General features: G+C 41.7%; 1 protein-coding gene across 2 annotated transcripts; it reads left to right on the plus strand.

Annotated features, from left to right (window-relative positions):
* The first annotated feature begins 8,816 nt into the window (after positions 1 to 8,816).
* Positions 8,817 to 16,967, plus strand: G6pc2 (glucose-6-phosphatase catalytic subunit 2). 2 transcript variants are annotated; one of them, XM_021156890.1, is made up of 5 exons: positions 8,839 to 9,118; positions 9,651 to 9,760; positions 12,029 to 12,140; positions 14,925 to 15,040; positions 15,683 to 16,967. In XM_021156890.1, the coding sequence occupies exons 1-5, from the start codon at positions 8,901 to 8,903 to the stop codon at positions 16,195 to 16,197; spliced, it is 1,071 nt and encodes a 356-aa protein (XP_021012549.1). In that variant the 5' UTR covers positions 8,839 to 8,900; the 3' UTR covers positions 16,198 to 16,967. The 2 variants fall into 2 exon arrangements, with proteins under 2 accessions (XP_021012550.1, XP_021012549.1); XM_021156891.1 differs by lacking the exon at positions 14,925 to 15,040 and having other exon boundaries at positions 8,817 to 9,118; positions 15,683 to 16,952.
* Positions 16,968 to 23,555: the final 6,588 nt, after the last annotated feature.

The raw sequence follows: 23,555 nt of genomic DNA on the forward strand, positions 1-23,555 counted from the left end.
GCCCGCTGCGCACTCTGGTCAGTGTTGGGAACTTCTTCCCTTATTCCCTCTCTCCCACAACCCTGGGGTGCTAGCAAGGTAGCTCCGGGTAGGGGGAGGTCCCCAGGCAGGGCTGCCCCTTGGCCATCCCCTGAAGAGTAGGATAGAGGAATGCCCACCCAGGGATGAATGGATAGGGTAGGTAGCAGCCCTCCCACGCCTGATTGATCAGAGAATAGGGAAACTCTGGAGGGGGGTGGGCCTCTTTTCCCTTCCCCCACTCCCCCCTCCCACCCACCCCCGGCCTCCCCCTTTATTTTGTTCCCAACAAGATTTATTGTGACTATTAAGTTATGTGTTGACTGAACACTGCCTTCTCTAGAATATATATGCTCTGTGACCCAGGCTGGGTTTCTGCAGGCGATGAGGAAAAACATACTACATTTTCCAGTCTGGAGGAGTTTCTGCGGAGCAGTTTGAAGGAGGCTTGCTCAGTGGATTCGTCAAGGTTGTCCAGAGGAATAGAACCAACAGAATACAAATCATGAAGGTGAATGAACTTATTGCTGCAGGGCGTCACATCACATGCCTGTAATCTAGTACTTAGGAGGCAGGGGCTCTTTGTGAGTTCAAGTCCAGCCTGGTCTTCATAATGAGTTCCAGGTTAGCCAGTGTTACCTAGTGAGACCCTGTCTCAACACACACACACACACATAATTTCACTAGATTCATCTTCTGTGTTAAAAAGTAAATAAAAGGAAGAATTTTCTGAGCCCTGCAGCATGATAATTTGATGAAATCATTAAAAATTCTCCCGTACAAAAGAAACATTGAAAGTTATAAAAAATAATAGTTACTCCGGGGCACTGGAAATCGAATGAAGAGCTCACAGCCAAGTTTATTCTCGTGGGGGTAGGGAGATTTCCTAAAAAACAATACACTGCATGAAGTAAGTTAGATGCAAAGGAACATATATTATGTGATTGTGTAGTGTCAGGGAAATGTTAGTGATTCCCCTCCAAAGCAGACAGGAGCTGATCTGATGTAACTCACAGCAGGGTCTCTATTCTATTCAAGCTAGCTTATGCCCCCCACAATGCACTGTCATCACGTTTTGGTAGTGGGGGAGCCCCGAATGTCTTTCAGGACAAGACTTTATAGTAAGCAGCAAGTTGGTGTTAAGTGTGCAAGCATCTAATTGCAAAGGTACTGTGGACTTGGCTTCCATGGCCTTTAACATAATTGGCTGGTGATTGGAGTCATATCACAAGCTTAATTTCTGCTCCCCTTTGCATTGGTGGTGGGGGTGCATTAGGCAGGGATGGGTTTGTAATCTGGGGGTGCAGGTTTGTTGGGGGAATAACCTGGAGACACTGGGGGTGTAACCTAGAGATGCTGGTCTTGTTGGGGATTAGCCTAGAGACTGGAGCTAGACTTGGGTTTTGTTGGGGGTTGGGGTAACTTGGAAACTAATGCGAGGTACCATCGTACCAGCCTGTTAGTTTACCTGAGTTCAAACATAGGTCAGGTTCTCTAGAATGGAGCCTGAACTTGAACGATTTGACCTCTCAGTTGTACTTATAGGGCATTATCAGAAAATGAAGATCTACACAGAAGACAGTTGGGTAGTTGCGGGGGACCAGGAACAGCACCCCCTGACTGTCAAAGGACACATAGGAGCCTGCTAGGTGACAGATATGCTGTAAAGCTAGGTTATGTGACTGGTTACAACTCTATAAATTTACTAAAATCCATTGAATTGTGTATTAAAAACAATTACACTCGTGAATTACTCAATAAAGTTGTAAAACATAAAAAAGAAATTAAAAAAAAAAAGATGAATGTTATCAGAGCAGCAAAGGGAGGGAAGACAGAACCTTTCTTAATACTCAGAAAAAAATGTTCAGTACCAAAAGAAAAGCACTCAGTTTTTGGAAATTGTCGTAAACCATGTATAATGTACTATTTATGACCTTAATTTCTTTTAAGCAGAGTAGCATTGATACCATGTTAACTATTGTGCCACCACTACCGTTATTTATACCTTACGACTGTTTTCACCTGCAAAACTCAAACTCCCAGTCACTGCACACTAAATCCCATTCTCCCTGGGTGCTGGCAGCCACTTTTCTGCTTTCCCTCTGAGAAGTTGATTGGTAGTCAGGCATGGTGGGTTGCACCTGTTCCTAAGGACCAGGAGGAGGAAGCCCGAGGCAGGATGGCTGTGAGTTTGATGCTACAATGCATGTATCCTGGAAGAGGGGGAAGAGAGGAATTGCTTTAACTCAGAGTGGAATTCAGAGGTAGAGTGTGTGAGCTCGCCAGTACTACTGCCACGAAACTGAGTGAAAAGTGTTTCATTGTCTCATCAATGTAAAATGTGGCCATTTGAAGGAGGGAGGGGAAAAGAACAAACCAGGCTGTTTATTTTTATAGCTTTTAAATACAGTGCACTAATTCCTTAATGCAAATATGTTAGTACAATACCATTATCTCCCCCTGTCTTCGTCAGGGTTTCTATTCCTGCACAAACACCATGACCAAGAAGCAAGTTGGGGAGGAAAGGGTTTATTCAGCTTATACTTCCATACTGCTGTTCATCACCAAGGAAGTTAGGACTGGAACTCAAGCAGGTCAGGAAGCAGGAGCTGATGCAGAGGCCATGGGGGATGGGAGGGGGTGTTCATTATTTGGCTTGCTTCTCCTGGCTTGCTCAGCCTGCTCTCTTATAGAACCAAGATTACAAGCCCAGAGATGGTCCCACCCACAAGGAGCCTTTCCCCCTTGATCACTAATTAAGAAAATGCCTTACAGTTGGCTCTCATGGAGGCATTTCCTCAACTGAAGCTCCTTTTTCTGTGATAAGTCCAGCTGTGTCAAGTTGACACAAAACCAGCCAGTACACCACCATATTTTGAAATATCTTTGCCCTGTCCACGCTGCCTTTGCATTTATTATTATTTACATATGGAAGCCCAGTCACAGCTCTGTCTCTTCCACAAAACTTCCTAAGCAACATGTCACAGACTGAAAGTTATTACCTGCCCGTGTTCTGTTCCATCTCCTTTCTTCTGTTCAAGCCTAAGGGCACAGCACTGTTATTTATGCAAATAACCTCACATCCTCTATGAGACTGAGACTCTTTTTGTTTTGTTTTATTTTGTTTTGTTTCGTTGTTTTTTGAGTCAGGGTTTCTCTGTATAGCTCTGTCTGTCCTGGATCTCACTTTGTAGACCAGTCTGGCCTCGAACTCAGAAATCCGCCTGCCTCTGCCTCCCGAGTGCTGGGATTAAAGGCGTGTACCACTAGAGACCGAGACTCTTATTGTATGATCTACTTCTGTCCTACCCAGGACAAGTAAAAATCAAAACCGTCTATCAGTGCTTCCCAAGACTAAGGCTTATCACCCAATAAAACCATTATTGTCTTGTGTGGGGTTAATGGTTTCAAGTCTGTTGTTCTGCCACAGGGCTCAGGGAGGCAGGACATGGGAGTTTGCGCTTACCCTTGCTTACATATCGCTGGACGGGTGTCAGGCTTTGGGGAAGCCGCAGAACACCGTTCCAGGGGTGGGGGAGCGGCCGTCTGGTTCTCAGGTTCTCGGACACCCAGGAGCCACTGAATGTCATGGAAGAGCTGAGAACGAAGTAGGGGCCCTTGGGCTGGATATAACCTGGGGCCGAGAGGAAAAATGGGGGCTTGGACTGTTCCTGCGGGGATGAGTCCTTGGCTTCTCAGTGACTGGGAGAGCAGAAAGCCAGGTGATTAGAAGGCAGCGCCCTAAAGGGCAAAAGCCTTCTCCATTGCTCCCCACGGTGGATCCAAATAAAAAGAGACAGTCCATGGTTTTAAGACATTTATTGTCATGGCGGAAAGTGGATGAGTAAAGCCGTACCCCACTTCTCAGGGCGGGCCTGAGGTTAAATACCTTTTGCAGGGAGGAGTGCCTGGGAAGGAGAGTTTATTGGCTAAGTCCTCCAGCCCTTTAGGTACCTCATTAAAATGGAGATCTGTCTTGAGGCTACATGACCACAGGTCATATCCTCTACCTGTGGAGGGACTTGGGGCATTGCCCTTACGTGAATGATGGCCACAGATTTATGGAGGGCTGAGGTCTCATCCAGGAGAGTGGCGAAACGCCTTCTGTCCCTTTAGGGTCACCGGGGTTTCTAGCCTTAGCTCAACCAGGAACCAGGCTGCCTTTCACGGCCCTACAGTCTTGGAGTTCAGTAGACCTGTAAACTTGAAGTCCCTGTTAGATTCCAACGAAATCTAAGACTCTGGAAATAAGTTCCTGAGATCTTCATTTCAGCATGGCCTCCAGGTGAGCAGGATGCAAACTAAACTCGGAGACTACTGTGTTACACGAAGCAAGTGCTCCCTCGGCCATCTATAACATAAATTCAGTGACCTAACACCTTAGCGCCACCAAGAAAAAAAATGATTAGCACAAGTCCATGGGCAACTCTCCTAGTAAGAAACCTGTGATCCAAGCACCGGCTTATGGATTTGTAGGTCATGATCATTGCTAGGGACGAGTTCATAATGAGACTAATGGAAGGGGTCCCTGAAAGCTGTAGCAAGATAATTTATAATAGTGTCATTACAGAATGCCAGTATTCCTGGGATATGAGCCAGAATGGCGGTAAAGTAATTATTTTCTAAAACTCACTAGAGCTTAAACCCTAGAGTCTGAAATAAATCCACTTATACTGCAAGGTGACACCGGAGAGTTCTCAAATGTGATTTATTTTAGAAAAGGCAGATAAGTTTGTTAGAAGGGTAACGGCCATGAAGACATTAAAGGCCTATTTTTGTTTCCTGCCAAGGTATGAGCAGTGCTAGCCAAAGCTAAACATGTCTAAATGGTCTTGAACTGTAGCAGGCACTATAATTCAGAAACAAATAGTTCATTTTAAAATAAGACTATACCTTGTGGTTTTTAAATATTAGCTGTGGGAAAACATCCTGAAGAATTCTGCCCAATGGCTTCTATGTTGCATTCTAAAACAAGCAGAGTTTACTTAAAACCCAGGGAAAGTTTAAATAAACCAGAATGAGAACATTCTGGAGAGAACGGAAAGTAATCAATTACTGGAACTAACATCTGAACAGGACAACAATACAGGGTTTTGAGACTGGCTACATTAGTGAAGAAAACACACCCACACAGTCATTAACAGTAAGGAGATCATTGCCACCGGCCAGTCATACTGGGAGAACAGAGTACTGAAGCCGTCTCCAAGGAAACAGGGAAAGTAGGGATCCTGGGGATAGCAGTCCAGGGGATGCCCATGAACTTCATGTTGTACTTAATTTGCTTGGATCAGAGGTCCCATTGATAATCTTCGAAAGCTGTGACCTTCAAATAAATGTGCATAGGGACAAACATTTGGCATGTGATTTTGGGAAGTTTGGTGACCTCTAAATAAATTGCAGATGAAGGGTTGCCTAGTGACTGAAAAGATTTGGTCAAGATTGGACCCAAACCACATACTAAGAAAAATTTTTACACACACACACACAAATGCTTTTCTGGCATCGCTGAACTCTGGTGGTTGGAAGTTTAGAGAAGTCAAACAGAGACGCATCCTACAGCAAGAAGAGAATGGACTGATGCGCAAGGGAATGGGTCTGTGGCTCTGGACTTTTGCATACTCTTTGCTTTAAGTAAGAGAGTTTTGCGTTTGTATGTACATAGATGGTATGCATATTGTCACAGTGAGAGCAGTCCCACCTCCCCTTCTGCCACGTGGTTTCCTGAGCTTGAATTCAGGTTGTCAGGCCTGGCAGCTAGTGTTCATAGCTGTTGAACTATCTCATAGGCCTTAGCTTGATTTCTAAATACCATGCTAGTCATGGCTGTCTTAGAGATGCCTTTGCTCCTTGGCTAGAAAGTGTAAAGATCATGACTGATTTGAAGACCCAGAAAATGCCAGATGTGGTGGAGATACCTGTAATCCCAGAACTGGAGATTGAAGGTCAACCTACATCTCGTGAGACTCTGTCCAGATCTCGTGAGACTCTGTCCAGATCTCGTGAGACTCTGTCTCAAATAACAATAGCAGCGACACAGATAATTAAACCACAATTAGTGTGAAAAAGAAGTTAAGACAGAAGGCAGAAGAAAGGTGGGAAGAAAATAAGAGAAACACACAGACAGGAAAGGAAAGGAGGATCAAGACTGGGATGGGGACAGGTTCAGAGCGGACACAAGGTAAAGACACACAGAGAAGATGATATCCACAGGCCAAGGAGGGGCCACAGAGGAAACTAGAACCATGCTGACACCCTCATCATAGATTTCTACTTCCTGTGATTAAGAGAAAATCAAGGTATGCCATTTTAGCCACCCAGCCTGATAGTTTCGCGGTAGCCTTAGCAAAGGAATATCATTCCCTAGATTCCCTAGAAAGAGTGTCCCAGAGTGATGCAATAGTGCACTGAGCCAAGACATGGAAAGACTTAGCAAACGATATGGAATAAGAAGATTTAGCAAACGATATGGAATATCGTTTAGCAGATTTAGCAGACTGTATTAAAGGGAAAAGGACATTGTGATCCTTTTTTGCTTCAGTTAATTATCCTATAAGCTACAGAACTGGAGCCTTCTGAGACACAGAGTCTGTCTAAATTAACTACCTAAGATAAAGAGCCCCTGTGCAGTCGATGTCATCGCAGTCCATAGACTCCAAAATGTTGAGTGAGCACGAACTTTAATTTTTAATTGTAAGACAAAATGTATTTGATAGCATTTACACCCTGATTTAAGGACAAGACACTTCTGAAGAAAATGAATATCATGAATTATGTAGCTCAAACACTTCTTAGAAAAAGAATAAAAGGAAGTTATGTCCTTCCTCATGGCTCATTAAAGAAATTATGGAAATTAGAGAACCTGACTATGCAAAGCAAGAAGCCCGAGGCGTAGACTTCAGTTGGTCAAGGCAGATGGCAAATGTGCCTTGTTTGAGCTCAGTTGTTCTAAGCCTGGATTGTACATTGGAATCACTTGGAATATTTCTATATAACCAATGCCCAGATTCCCACCACCAAAAATTCAGTAGGTCTGGGACAAGGAGACAAGGTCATTGCCCATGGTAGCCTTAAGTGTCTAATTGCCAGTTAAGAATGATTCTATTAAATCCATGTAGCTTAGAAACAAGGCAATTTCCCCCCCATTTTCTCTTTATCAAAAGAACTATGCTCACTGTCAAGTGCCTTGAAACTGGCCTTTTAATGGCCAGTCAATCCATTTGTTCCAGGGGAAGCAACAGAAGTCAGCAAGTCACCATTAGGAACTGCATGTCTGTAACACTGATGCTGCAGAAGCAGTGGTTCACAACCTGTGGGTCGCAGCCCCTTTGGGAGGGGAGTCATAGATCAGATATTTACATGCTGATTCATAACAGTAGCAAAATTACAGCTTTGAAGTAGCAACTAAATGATTTTATGGCTGGGCATCCTCGAAACGTGAGGAACTGTATTAAGGTGGTCACAGCATTTAGGAATGTTGAGAACCATTGCTGTAGAATCATGGGACAACTCTAGAGGAGCTTTATAGTGACAGCTGTACCCGATGAAGACAATTTCTAGTAAAGGAGGCTGTGATGAGTAGAGACAAGTGTCAGAATGGAGGGATGGGAAGCACATCCTAGCTGTACCTTCAGTTTGTGGAGGGTTTTAGTCAACTCCTCACCAACCCTGCAACCAAGCAGCTTCTCACACTGTGGCACCTAGGTCTCCGAGCTGCACCCTCATCACCTCAATCTACGTGCTCATTTGGGTGCTTCTTATGAACACTTATCAACAAATCAAATGGTTGGAAATTCCCGACTGGCGGGAAGCCCTTTGTAGTTGATTTCTACAAGTGCAGTTTTCCAAACCTCTCAACTGTATTCTCTTGTCAGTTAAAAACAATATAGAGCCAGAGAGATGGCTCACTCTGTGGTAAAAGTGCTTGCTCCCCAAGCTTGATAACCTGGGTTCACTCCCTGGAGTGAGGACTGACTCCTGAAAGTTGTCCTCTGACCTCTACAAATACGCTGTATTATCTGGGCACCCATAGACACACATAATACATACATACATACATACATACATACTACATACATACATCATCATCATAATGACAACAACAGCAACAACAACAACAATAATAATAATAGTTCAGTTCAAACATACTTCTACACTTAATCTTAGCCAAAAGGCAGAGAAGCGGTCAAACATACTTCTATTATCCAAGTAAATTAAGGAAATCTACTTTTTTTCCCCCTCACAGTCAAAAATGTAAACAACACATTTGAACCCTGAGTTCATGCACTCCCTGTATCCTCTTTTTTGTTCCATATATATCCTGTTATTCTTTGATAGTAAAGATCTATCTGACCATTTGTTTTTTAAAACCTATGATCAAAAATTAATCTGTCAAATGATATAAAATTTTCAAATAAAAAACATTCATTCTTATTGTTTCCCTGAACGGCCCAGTAGAACAGTCAGAAAGCCATAGTCTCGCTGAAATTAAAATGCAGGGCTTTGAGGCTTATTTGACACAGAATAATTATTCGTGTAGTCTGCTAGCCAAGCGTAGAGATTGCTAATGTCTGCCCTTGAGGGAAATGAACTGTATGAAAAATTGCAAGCAAACACGATCCAACTGTTCATACACAGAGAGGGTGCCGAAGAAATCCAAGTTCCCCTAAATTGCCCCAGGTCAGCATGTACTGCATCTCTTTTCCACCCATTAAAGTCATAAGCATATGAGCTTTTCGGGGGGTGGAGAACCATCATGCTTGCTCCACAGATGGTCAGCATCACATGTCACGTAATGGCTCAGCGCATCACAAGGGTACCATATAGAGACAGTGGGACACAGGACCCTGCAGCTCCACCTGCTTCATGCTTAGACCTGCATCAAGATGGATTTCCTTCATAGGAGCGGAGTGCTTTTTATTCGTCATCTGCAGGAGGACTACCGGACTTACTATGATTTTCTAAATTTTATGTCCAATGTTGGAGACCCCCGAAATATCTTTTCTATTTACTTCCCACTTTGGTTTCAGTTGAATCAGACTGTTGGAACGAAGATGATATGGGTAGCGGTCATAGGGGACTGGTTCAATCTCATATTTAAATGGTAAGACTTCTGTTTTGTTTTATCTTTCCTAAAACTTATCCTTAAATTTGTAGTCTTAGCTTAATGATCACATTTCAGGTGCATGTACCTTGACACAGAAATCTTCCAAACAAACTGGTTACCTTGAAACACCAGATTCATAAGTAGAACTTACAGAAAGCATAGAAATACATACTTTGAATTTCACACTTAACACATATGCTATGATTAACCAAGAAGATAGCAGTACAACTTAGTTAGTTTCTAAGTTCCATTTTGATAGTTCCAGTCGAAGTACCCAAAGCATCCACAGGACTTCCCTGATTATGGGAGACAAGTGTTCCCAAACTCCAGATACTACCATGCTCTTTCATGATGAGAGACCAGGACTCAAGTTATTTAAGGGTGTTTTAATTATGAGCTTTTCCCCTTGACTCTTTACTTGAGGTGTTTTTAAAAAAAAAAAAAAAAAAAAAAAACAAGAATTGTGAGTCTCCACTTAGCCAGCTGTTGTATTTAAGTACATATGAAATTCATATTTGTTTACTCACAGGATATTGTTTGGCCATCGTCCTTACTGGTGGATACAAGAAACTGAGATTTATCCAAATCACTCAAGCCCATGTCTTGAGCAGTTTCCTACTACGTGCGAAACAGGCCCAGGTAAGCAGTTAAAGAAGCCTCACGTTACTGAAGGGAGTCACGATTAGCATCCTATAATCATATGATATCTAGGACCTCAAGGAAAATGTCATGGGTAAGGATGCTTAAGATGTATTGTAAAAATTGCTACTGAGGAAGGAAAGAAATTTTATGAATTACCAAATTCTATATTGTTACTTGTGAAAGATTAGGTGGGAAGAACACTTCCCAAATCATTTTATACTTGGGTATTTATTGTTTTGGAGAGATATAATGGTTGGGTATGAAAACAAACAAACAAAAAAATAAAAACCAAGAAGCTAGAACAAATTCCCCAAGAACTACATTAGGGTTCTAGAAACATTGATTCGTCTGCTGCTCAGCAGCTTCGTGGCCCTGGCTCTTCTGAGAATCTCACAAATAAGGAAGAGACAGATGTCTCATAAGAGAGGCGAAGACTTCCTTGTACTCCTGCTGCCAGAACACATGGCCTCTAACATTCTTTTTCACTCTTTATTGTTCTTTATTGTGTACCATGTTAGTAGAGCTTCCTAGTCCTACTAACTTTTTAACTTAGAAGACCCTGTGTATTAAGTATAACATCTATAGTGTAGAAGTCAACTTTAAGAGAGTAAAAAGTTCATGTATATTCATATATACGGGACAATGCTATTGCTTTAGCCTGTGTGAAAGGGTTGTCTTATGCTATGTCATAGTTGTAGAATTGGTGCCATTAGACAGTCCTTTGAAACAAACCTTAAATGTATGAGCTCCTAATGAATTTTCTGAATATCTTCCTTTGCTTCCATAAAAGTATACATACATCTTTCACAGCAGTTATACTATCACAGTTAATTCTTTAAATATCTGGCTGCTCAGACTGTATGTTCTATTAGCCAAGGATTAAATGTGTTTCAGATTTATATGAGATAAATAGGTGGGTGGATCAATGGAAAACCGGGGAAGTGGCTGAAATGCTCATTTGCTTTATCCTAAAACTTTGTGAAATGTTTTTCACAGGGTCTGGAATGAGAGAGAAAGAATTCCTACAGTAAATTTTATGTTTAACAAAAAGGGAGGGGGGCTGGCCCTTTGTTTTCCAAGATAATCTGGTATTTAACCTGGGTGACTTTCTACTAGGTGAAAAGTTATGTGCCATGTCTAAGTGGTTAAAAATAGAACTAACGGGCTGGTGAGATGGCTCAGTGGGTAAGAGCACCCGACTAATCTTCCAGAGGTCCAGAGTTCAAATCCCAGCAACCACATGGTGGCTCACAACCATCCATAACGAGATCTGGCGCCCTCTTCTGGAGTGTCTGAAGACAGCTACAGTGTACTTACATATAATAAATAAATATTAAAAAAAAATAGAACTAACAGTACAGGAAAGGCATCCATGCTGGCACTAGGAAAGGCCTGAGAGTGGGTGGGTTTTGTCAAGATTCGCACCCCCTTTAGTGTCTTTGTAGATTTGGATTCTCCATTGTTTGGCAAAGCTTCTCACTGCAGTGGCCATCAGATGCGCATTCTGGGTTCTGAATACACACAGCAGTTGTTTGTAAGTCAATTAGTAAACCACAGGAAGAACACTGGCAGCCTGGCAGCTTAAGGAAAAATACATTGATTCAAGATCCAGGATAAGCACTTCAATTTTCTTGTCAATTGAAAACAACATAAAGAAGAATACAATTGTGTTAGATTTGGGCACAACTACCCACATTCTTAAATCACTGTACTGAGTATGTTGATATGCAGAATTCAGTCAGCTTGAAACTCTGGAGAAGGGTGTGTGTGTGTGTGTGTGTGTGTGTGTGTGTGTGNGNGNGAGAGAGAGAGAGAGAGAGAGAGAGAGAGAGAGCATTCTTATTAAAGAAAGTTAGGTAGCATTACATAGAGTTACGGCTGATTATGTAAGTCCATGGTAATCAGACCTTTGCGTGGCCCCATTACATCACGATGGAATCGTCTGAGAAAATCACACTTTAACTCTTACCATTATTATCCATGTTATAAATGAGCAAGAGTGGGACACTCTGGGACCAAGAGGAAAGATAGATATTTCTAGCAATTTTCACTCTGTTTCTTCCTTCTATTTTTTTGAAGTGTTTTTGAAATGGTGAACTTGAGTCTCAAAAGGACTCAGTTTGTCTTATTTTTATCTACTTCTATGCAGTACATATAACCTATGGGTTTGTTTGTTCGTAATTTTCATGACAAATATGCAATCCTAGTGTCTCATCTGTGATCCTGATAATTAACCACCTTTTGAACAAATGATGCTCATTGCAGGAAGTCCATCTGGCCACGCAATGGGTTCATCGTGCGTCTGGTATGTCATGGTAACAGCTGCCCTAAGCTACACCATCAGCCGGATGGAGGAGTCCTCTGTCACTCTGCACAGGTCAGCTTGCTCCAGCTTCTGAAGCATTGGCAAGACAGCGCTGAGCATGTGAGGTCGTTAGTAAACATTCATTTGAATACATTTACAGTTTTTCAACAAAATGTGCTTATTCGATTCTTTCATAGCCCATGCAGCAGAATGAGTGGAAAATGAATATTCTGCTTCAAGATAATGTTCTAATTAGCTCACAGCTATTACCACTTTTATAATTGAGTTGGAAATGTTTATCTGATTAATGATTTGCTAAATACGCCTTTGGGATTCCAAAATTCAATTATTATTTTTGGTACCTCATAAACAAGTCATCTAGAGTTGCATAAGGAAACATTTTTGCATACACATTCTCTTGCCTTAAGATTCACTTACATTTTTAAGGCTCATCGTAGCTCTCAAATGTATCCATTTATTTAGTAAAATTATGCTTCCTTCTTTGAATACCCAATGCTTTTAAGATCAGTAAAATATATTCTAGCTGTTAAAGTCTATGCAGTCTTTTTAATTAAAACATTCTAGAGGCAAAATTAGATTTGAATGTTTGACCTACTGCTAACAGATCTCTTAATGTGTAGAAGCATGTAGAACTTTAAGACAACTCACTATTTGTAGAAAGTGATATTTTTCTTCTGTACTCTTTTTGAAATTCATTGTAATTACAGTAATCCAAAACACCACTTTGTCATAAAGTATACAGTTTTGATTAGAAGCAGAAATGTGCAAAAATATTATGAAAATATTAAAATATGAGCAATTTTAAAAGAAAAATAAAGCTGTATTGAGTGTCAGGAATCCTCAAATGTTATGCTGTTGACAAGCTGGTCAAAAAACTCAGTTACAGAAAGAAATTTGTCAATACTTTTCTTAAATATGGCATACAACCATGCCAGTATATAACATTTCTTTTAAAATAAAGAGTTGAAAACGCATTCTACTTCTTAAGAGTAGTCTTGAATAATGTAAGAAATAAGTCTGGGTGGGTCATTCTCCCCTCCAGTTAACAACCTTAAAAAACATTTTTATTCTAAAACATATTCCTATTCCTTTGTAATGTTTGTAACAGCAATACTTTCTTCATTTCTAAAAATTTAGAGAGTGGGGGCTAAAGAGATGGCTCAATGGTTAAACGCACTTGCTGAAGCTTTCAATGGACCAAGGATTCTGGGGAAGGTCCCAGACCCCACGTGATGGCTCACCATTCATAATAGCAGTTCCAGGGGATCTGACACCCTCTTCTAGCCATTAAAGGCACCAGCCACAAACACACACACACACACACACACACACAAAGTGTTTATACATACATGCAGGCAAACACTCATGCACATAAATTAAAAAATAAATGGGTGCCTACACTTTACCTTGATGTTCACAAGCCCTTATTAATGCTTCTTCCATTTGCCTACCTCTTGTCTGATAGACTCATCTCTTTTTGTTTGTTTGTTTGTTTTTGTTTGTTTGTTTGTTTGTTGAGACAGAGTTTCTCTGTATAGCCCTGGCTGTCCTGGAACTCATTCTGTAGACCAGACTAGCCTCGAATTCAGAAATTCGCCTGCTTCTGCTTTCCAAGTGCTGGGATTAAAGGCATGCGCCACCACACCTGGCCTAACTCATCTCTTTTTAGGTGTAACCTTTGGTCTTGCTAGAACTAAATTTTGGTCTGGTTGTCAACAATAAAAAACCTAAAGATTCATGGTACTAAATACAGCTGTTTTTTTTAATAAGCTGTTTCATTTTAATATTTCATATGTTTTTTGTATATTTCTGCTTCTAATTGAATGTATACAGTATATTTTCTTGTTCCATATTTTCTGTTTCTCATAAAATGATTAGAGCCACTGAGAGCCGGTGAGTTCACAGACCATGAGGTCACGGGCTCTGTAGAACGTTCGTGAGCTTTTCACCTGGAGGCTGGCCTCTCCTGTGTTGTCTTCAAACAAAGAGAAGCTGAGAATGGAGGGCAGAGAGGAAGCCCAATGATAATGCACAAAACCCTATATGGTTTGTTCTTGATTATTCTGATACTAATAGTTCCCCCACACTTGAAATTCTCTTGTCCCCTTTTCCTTATTTCAAGGTTATCAAAATGCCTTCTCTAAAATTAATATTTATAATAATTTTTTGCAAACTTCTTGATACTGATCTCCTCTCCCCCAGCTTCTCTCAGATCCACCACAGCTGCTTTACCAACCCAATTTTGGGTGTTTCCCCTGTCTCTCTTTACCTCTGTCTCTGTCTCTCTTTCTCATTGTCTCTGTCTCACTGTCTCTCTCTCTCTCTCTCCCTCCCTCCCTCTCTGTCTGTCTGTCTGTCTTAAACTCATCAAGGGCAATTGTGTTACTCAACTGTTCTTGGATGTAGAGCCTGACCTAGCAGACATGGTCGACATACCAGGCGTCTGTCTCACTCTTAAACAAACAAACAAACAAACAAACAAACAAACAACCTAACTCTCCCCTCCCAGTGGCTATCAAATGCCAATAGCTCCTCTGTTGGAGCAGGACCTCATGCTTACGTCCCTCTGCCTTATACTGGGACTTTGACTAAATAGCTCTCTTTTAAACTTCATTAATATCTTAGGAACTAGGATTTTGGAATGTGAAGTCCCACATGCAACCCATTGAATCCTATGAATCCTATAAAAGCATGTTCAAGGAGAAAGACTCTGGAATTGTGTTACATCACACCTGGAAGATTCCTGTAGGGAAGAAGAGCAGGTTTCGCCCACCTAACTTTATAGGTGTTACAAAGTCTTTGCTACTCACACTTGTATCCATTCTTCCATCACAGACTGACCTGGTCCTTTCTGTGGAGTGTTTTCTGGTTGATTCAAATCAGCGTCTGCATCTCAAGAGTATTCATAGCCACGCATTTCCCCCATCAGGTCATTCTTGGAGTACTTGGTGGTAAATATAGCCTCTTATATTCAGTCGTGGTACTTCACTTCACTTTGTTTGCCGCTTTGTAGCGTCAGACTCTCCCGGTCATCAGCTTTGGTTTCAGAGGTAGCTGAATCAAGTCACGAACACAAATGCTACCATGGGGGCTTCGGTGATTTAATAAGACCTGTCTCATGAGCCTCTCTGCACAGGCGGACACAGTCTGTCTCCATGGTGCAAATGGAGAACTGTGTGACAGACGAGCTTTTCTGAGGTGTAACTGAAGTGGTCATCCAAACCATCATGTGCCTCCATCTTCTTTTGGGGGACCTCATAAGGACCCTGAAACCCACAGCCAAGACACTCGGTTGGAGCTAAGTTCTTATTTCATGCTTGGCTTAACCTCACCAGCTGGCAGCTTTGTATTGCTTAGTGTTCTGCCTGCAAAATGGGTTGTCACTCAGTGCTTCTGACTTTTGATTTATCCTTCTTGGCCAGTGTAGGTAGTTGAAAGACTATGGGACTAATCTGTTTTCAGTTTATGTCTTAAAACACTTTAGGAAATTGTTAGAACCTGGGTGTCTAAAACCCTCCCAGGTGCAGAGAGGAGGGATTCCTGAAGGCACTCAGGGTCACAAGCTCATGTCAGTATCTCTTTCCAATCCCCAGGGATGCTAGTAGCCGAGGCCTTTGAACACACTCCAGGAGTCCGCATGGCCAGCTTGAGCGTGTACCTGAAGACCGACGTCTTCCTCTTCCTGTTTGCCCTCGGCTTTTACCTGCTTCTCCGACTGTTCGGCATTGACCTGCTGTGGTCTGTGCCCATCGCCAAAAAGTGGTGTGCCAACTCAGACTGGATTCACATTGACAGCACGCCTTTTGCTGGACTCGTGAGAAACCTCGGGGTCCTCTTTGGCTTGGGTTTCGCCATCAACTCAGAAATGTTCCTTCGGAGCTGCCAGGGAGAAAATGGCTCCAAGCCGAGCTTCCGCTTGCTCTGTGCTCTGACCTCATTGACCACAATGCAACTTTATCGCTTCATCAAGATCCCGACTCACGCGGAACCTTTATTTTACCTGTTGTCTTTCTGTAAAAGTGCGTCCATCCCCCTGACGGTGGTGGCTCTAATTCCCTACTGTATACATATGTTAATGAGACCCGGTGAGGAGAAGAAGATTAAATAGAGCTGCAGTGCCCCTTGGTCCCAGGATCACCTACTTCCTGTTTTCCTCAATAGAGCCACAGCACAGAGACTGGGAGCATCTCTACAGAGGTCACACCATGATGGCCAAAGGTCCTGCTCCACCCACAGACATGTTTAGTCTGCTTTCCAAGTGGCATTTAAAAATAACAGTATTTAACCAGAAAGTCCATATTTTCTTGACAAAACTGACAATACGGTAACATATGAGAGATGGTATAGCCCATGTAAAGACAGTTGACAGGGGCTGGATGCTTACATTCCAGTTAGCAGAAAGACTCCTTTTAATCATAGTATTTAGCACTCAACAAAACCCCCAGGAGCTGATGTTTCTATCATCTTAAAGCCTGGCTACTTCGGGCTCCTGTGGACCTCTTAGAAGTGACCATGGTCAACTTTTACTTCTAGGAGTCAATTCTTTCAAAATTCTCATGTATCAGATAAGGAAATAGAGGTTTGTTCAGATCAAGTAACTTGACTGCAATAATGCCGGGTTGGAACCAGAGTTGGAACACAAGGCTTCTAATACATATCTCTATAAGAATGCTTTCTTTCTTTATTTTTAGGGAGTTTAAAAAAAAAAGAAAAGAGCAAATGCATGTATTTAAAGTCTATGATTGCCATCTAAGACACCCATGTTTTCAGAAATGGCATTGGGATGCTACATTCTGCTTGACTTATGCCCAGAGTACAGTGTCCAGGCTAGCAATGGCTGTATATATTTCAATAAACCTTGCTAAAAACAACCCACTGGATTACTGTTCACCAGAAAAGCCTCATCTCTTCACTGGGGCATCCCCATGTTTTACTTCTAAGAGTCAAGTCTGTCAAAAATGAGGATAATCAATGTTGGGAGCTATTAAGACAACTCTTGATCTCTGAATTGGGCCTCACCCCCCAAGAAGAAAAAGGGGTCAAAAGCGGGCCACTGACACACGGAGCCCTACCGATTCCGAGAATGTTCCAGCCCTAAGCCGTTGTCCTGACCACACCCTGATGCCACCAAGTTCCTGCTTCCCCATGTAGCTGCCAAAAGAAAGAATTTCTATTGCCCCCCCTCCCATAAGTACTTCTCCTTTTGCTTGTATTGCCCTACCCCTCCCACTGATAAGTATCTGTACTTCCCCTTTTGCTTGTGCATTTAAGCCTTGGACCTTTTTCAATAGATTTGGGACCTTGATACATTCCAGAACGGTTTCCGTGTCGTTATTCGTACAAGGCCCTTGTCCCTCTCTATCCCCCATTTGGTTCTTAGGAGGAGGTCCCCTCGAGACCCTCGAATAACTGGACCTGCTGGACGGGTCAAATCAAATTCTTCTACCTAAGAAAAAAATGATTAAATACTAGTGCATCGGACTAATCTCTGTGCTTTACTTCAGAAAAGTATTATTTATGGGCTATTAACATACACCAACTTTTCAGTGAGACTTTTTTTCCTTCCCTCGTTGAAATTCTAGACTCATTTGATAACTGTGTCTTTCTGATCAAGTTCAAAGTGAGTCTGATTGGCCTGTGATCTACTGCAATGCTGTAGGTAACTCTTCTCAAGAATACTATTGATGAGTTAGCTGCTTTAGGGGATGATTGATTAAATAGGTCATCAATGTGTATGAAAACACACCAGTTGAAGGAAAGGCTATTTGATAGTAGTCATGGAAAATAATATATCTAACAGCTAATTATTGGCAGCTTTCCAAGTGTAATTATAGAAAATGAACTATTGCTTTTCCAAGACACTTTAACTAAGGTTCTCTTTTTTAACAGGCAATGGATTCCTAAGCAAAACAAAACAGAGTGAAAAAAAAAAACCTTTTACTTCAGAATAAATCTATCCCATGTTGGTTGGAGCACTGGAGCAAAAGAAATAGAACAGGATGGTTCTTGCTCATTTCTTCAGTGCTCTTTCCCATTGTCCCCATAAGGCTACCGTAGTCCTCAGCATATTGTGTTCTTTCTGCCCAGTCCCATCTGCAAATGTAAGAGGCCTGCTTCCCTCTGAGCCTTTTTTCAAAGCTTCCTGTAGAGTCAATAATCTTGAATCCTCTATCCCAGTACATTCTGAGCCTGCTTTTGCCTGAGCTGGGACTGAGGGGGCTGTGCCATCAATAGCTAGGAGATTCTGTTGATGTGCCCAGCTCTACCACACACTCCCTGTAGCTTCCCGCCCATCGAGGAACTTTCTTCAGCTACTCCACACAGCTGTCTGTTAGATGGCATGTGATCCTCAGAGGAGAAATGGGAATGAGGCACAGCTTATTTTCAATAATTAATCTCCAACAACTCTACCCCTGTCTACCATGAAGCCTCAGAGTCCCTAGTGAGGAGATTTTTCTTTCTCTCTCGCTGATGTCTCCTGGAGGAATCCACATGGAGGCAATTTGCTTTTGTGATTGGAATTGCTTAGGCAGCAAGGGAAACAGCGTTGTATGGCCTTGGAGAAAAAATGCCTGATTTAAATCATGATGAAGAAGACTTCGGCTTCCAATTTATTCACAAGAAATAAGCAAAATGAGCTCATTTGACTTACGGATATCCATCTAGTCAAACCGTCTACACATCTGCATATTCAAGAGAAAAAAAAATGCCAGTATCATGAGCTGCCAGGATGATAAAATCTAGACAAGTGACTTGGGAAGCTGCTCCAATCAAACACGCATTTGAAAAGAAACGCAGGGGAATTTATTATTGCTTTTTAAAACTAGCTACCAGGAAGACTGTTGAATCCCTTTCTTTGGGCAGCCTATTGATTGAACTTCTCCCTTAGAAGGTTGAGTTGGTGCCATCTCTGTGGGTTTGGCCCTGCAACAGAGAGCTCAAAAATGCTATAAGACATTTTTGAAATCCAAGAGCATTGCTCTAAATATTACAGATCCAAATTTTTAACATAAAAAAACATTTTAAACATTTTAATTCATTAAATATATCCAAACTACTTTCTCCAGCAATTTTTAATTAAACTCTTTAGAATGATAAAGATATTTGTTCTGTATTGACCATTATGCTCTTAAAAGGCAGCTAATACAACCAAAGAAGGGTGTTATAAAATGTTACTTCTTCTTTTGTTTGTTTGTTTTTTGGTTTTTTGAGACAGGGTTTCTCTGTGTAGCCCTGGCTGTCCTAGAACTCACTTTGTAGACCAGGCTGACCTCGAACTCAGAAATCCTCCTGCCTCTGCCTCCCAAGTGCTGGGATTAAAGGAGTGCACTACCATTGCCCAGGAAATGTTACTTATTCTTAATTAACTTAAATACGTGTCCAGTGGCTGCTGAACTGGGTTTTACAAGTACAACCCTATAGTGTTGGTTTTTTTTTTCTCTTGAAAACAAAGCAAAACAAAATTTATATTGTCTCCTATCTCAAACTGCTGTAGGTGAGGCAGAGAGTCTATAGCAGGTTATCACTGGGCTTTGCAGCATTTTCAAGAGATACCTCCATTAGTGCAAATCCCGTCTCCTTGACTTCACCCTGGGAGCTCTGGCCACACTGGTCTCCCTGAACTCAGCTTTCCTGCTCCAAATTGAGGAGGCTGGGTTCATCCTCCCTGCATCATGTCTTGGGAATCTAGTGGCAACAAAACTGTGTGTTTTACCCACAATTCATGACTGTACTCAGGCTAACTGGAAGACTTACTGACCATGTTTTCCCAATTTAGCATATGCGTATGTCTGATAGCAGCACTTCTGTGGTCATTCAGAAACTAGTTACAAAAGCTCTCTATGTATCCAGGTGCCTTGAAGACTTTGCCCTCACTGATGGCCTTTGTCTCTTTGTAAATCATGAATAGCTTTTCAGATGAATACCTGAATCTAATGTTGCCTAGGAACTAGAGAGCCATCCTTAACGTTTCCCTTATCTTTAATGTATCAACTGACAATTCCCCCATAAAGGTCAGGTTATGCTACTCTGTTAATATTTTAATGTCCCCACCCGGTTTCCGTTAAAGGAACATGAATGGTAGAAAGATCTAGAAGCAAACCACAACTCATGAGAACAATTCTAAAAATAAATGCATCATTTTGGGCTCTGCAAAAGACAAGTGCAGTTTATTGAATGTGAGGCTGGTTTGTAAAGAGTACTAATTACTGTCTTTGCTGTCCTAAATCACAATAACGATTTAGAAGAAACCACGTCTCATTTCTTTATGCAGCAGAGAGGAGATCTCTCTAAAGTAGGGAGAAAACTCAACGACTGACCGAAGCTACAAAGGTTAAGCTACAAAGGTTAGTGCGAAACCAATTAATCTTGTTCTGTTACGAGTTCTTAACTTCTTAGTATTTTCTCTTTGTCCTGCAACATTTTGCCATGTGATCTCTGAAGAGAATCTGTCTTCAGTTCAGAACTGTGTTGCTTCCTCAGAGAGGCATCCAGGACAGGGCAGGGAGATGAATAAATATGGCCTCTGGAGTTCTGCTGGATTAGGGTCCTCAGTCTTAAGGGATTTTTCTCTTGCTGTGAAGAGATAGCATGACCAAGGCAACTTATAAAAGAAAACATTTTCATTTTCGGACCCATAGTTCCAGAGGCTGAGAGTCTGTGGCCATTATGGGGGGAAAGGGAGGCAGGGGCGCCGGGGAGAGTATGGCAGCAGGCCAGACAGCAGCTGACAAGTTCCATCTGATCCCACAGTCATGAAGCAGAGGGGTGGGAGACAAAGCAGAGATAGAGAGACAGTGAGAGGTGGGGGGAAAGGGAAAAAACACTAACTGGGAATGCCATTGGCTTGGACACTTCAAAGCTGACCCCCATCGTGTACCATCAAGGCCACACCTAGCCCTTCCCAAACAATCCCCCCAACTTTGGACCAAGCATTCAAAATTGAGCCTATGGGGGCCATTCTCATTCAAACCACATTGATCTTATTCACTTCTTCCCTCCCCTAAGCTCTTCCAGATCCACCCCCACACCTACCTTGACCTTCTGCCTGGCTTCCCTCAATAATGGACTGTAACCTGCAAGCCACATAAACCCTCCTCCGGCCCCAAGTTGGTTTTGGTCAATGGTTTATCATGGTGACAGAAAACAGATTACGACACCCATTGAGTGAATCCAATTTCTGCTCCCCCTCTACTCTTAATTGTGGGGCCATCCATTGGAGCCTGCTCAGTGGGTCACGGCCATAAAGGAAAAATGACTTTTCTTCACGTAGAAGGAATAACTGTTCATAGTTCCTCAGTTGTGGGTGGGGTCCGTGAACCACACCTAATTCTCCCCCATGCTAGGATGTTGACTGGCTTGATCATGTACAAACAACCACACCAGCTGTGACTTCTTGAATACAGTGGTCGTGCCATGTCCAGGCTTTTGTCCCAATCTTCAACATCTGACCCTTAGAGTCTATCTACCTCTTCCTCCTCAATGGCCCCTGAGCTGTGGGGGACAGGCAGCTTGCTGTAGATGTCCCATTTGTGTCTAAGCACTCTACAGTCACTTGTTCTCTGAACTTGAGTCAAGAAGCAGCAAGGTGATAGCAAATGAGGCCTGGTTATAACCTTCAAGCTTATCCCAACTCACCCCACATTATCCACTTTCTCCAGCTAGGGCCCATCTTCTAAGAGTTCTATAACCCCCCCCCCCCCACACACACACACACCCTGAATTTACAAACTGAGCTTTCGGGGACATTTTAGATTCAAACTGTAACACTTCCTCAAATTCCTCCTTTTTTTTGTTCTTGTGAAGTACTCTCTTGGTGGAAGACTTAAAGAGGAACTGTTGTTCATTTCTCTATAAAAAGGAAGAAGAAAGATGGTATGAATGGCTGTAGCAAATATATTAAATCATAGATACTGTTTTAATTTTACTTAATGAGATGAACAAAGCTATAAATTCTAAAAAGGACTGTAATCCAATTCAGAATTTGCTCCTTTGTAAACAATTTTGGATCAATAAAATACATTTTGGCCTTTAAAACACTCTATGCCAATTAAAATTCAAGTTTTATGGCTATAAAAGGAAATACGTGAAAATGTGAAATAATTCAGCTGATATAACGAGGCAAAATTATTAACATGAGACTATCCATATTCACACTCACTGATTGTTCTTATAATTAAATTCCCAATTCCATTCTTCTTGGACTCCTTAAGTTGGAAATTCTTGCTGGAAGGGATACTTAGCAGATACAGAAAATACTAGGCTGAGTGAGAAGAGGGGACATTTTGTAGGAAGTGGGGTTAGAGATGTTTGCTGTGTGAGGAAAGTGACTGTGCTTGAACTAGTGTTTTCATAAGTTTACAGACTATACATCTCTCAACCACTGGCTATCAAATATCAATTGGTCAGGCCTGAACACATACATACATACAAGTATCAAGATATAGACTAGGCAGGGTGCATTTATGTATTTAGAAATATATATATATATACATACATATATATATACACATATGTATATATCAACAATTAATTTTTAAAAGTCCTTGAATTTGAAAGAGAGTTGGGGAGATATATGGGAGGGTTTAGGTGAAGGAAAGAGAGGAGAGAAGTGATGTAATTATACCTGAAAAATTAAAAACAAAGTCGTATTTTGATTTTCCATGCTATTGAAATGTGCTTCTTGAAAGTATCACAACTCTACCAGTTAATTGCATGATGCCAAGATATTTGAGGATGACCAAGTAAGGGAATATTAGAAACTAGTTTAAAAAACTGCTCAACAATCACTTGAGGGTCTAATTGAGCTTCTCTTTTCTAACTCGTCAACCATCCACTTGACATTAATCAAGTGCCTTTGGGTGCTAGAGGTATAGGGATGAGGGCATGCCCCGTGCCCTGGGGAGGGTCCAATTGGCTCCTGGTTATCTGCTGTAGCTCTAAATAGATCCTAGGGATACCTCTAGCTTGTGGACTTGAGAGAACTGAATTGAGACCATAGCTGGCTATAAGTTGATTGGTGACATGACTGCTCATCTTTGTAGTAGGCTAGCCTCTCAATTCTGTCCTCTCCTTCATATACTTTCAATTGTTTATAACCTTTAGATAGACTACAGATGTTCTCAAGGTATGCCCAATATACTTAATGAGGGCTAGAGAACATAACAGTCATAGTTCCAGCATATCATGTGAAGTACTTAATTAACAACTTCTTTTATTTAAAGCAGGGGAGGTGAAATATTTTTTGAAACACCACTAAAATAAGCTCCAGGAACGTCCATCATCCTTTCCATAGTAGAAATCTGCAAACAGATGAACTGGTTTCTCATTTAAATTAGTAACTTTACGGTCTCTTTGAAAATCAGACATGACAGTTCATGCGAATAATTTTAGCACTTAGAGATTAAGGCAAGAGGATCATGAGTTCCAGGCAATCTGAGATATGGAGACAGTTCCTGGGAAACTCAG

This window comes from Mus caroli, chromosome 2, assembly GCF_900094665.2.
Source record: "Mus caroli chromosome 2, CAROLI_EIJ_v1.1, whole genome shotgun sequence".
Classification (NCBI taxonomy): domain Eukaryota; kingdom Metazoa; phylum Chordata; class Mammalia; order Rodentia; family Muridae; genus Mus; species Mus caroli.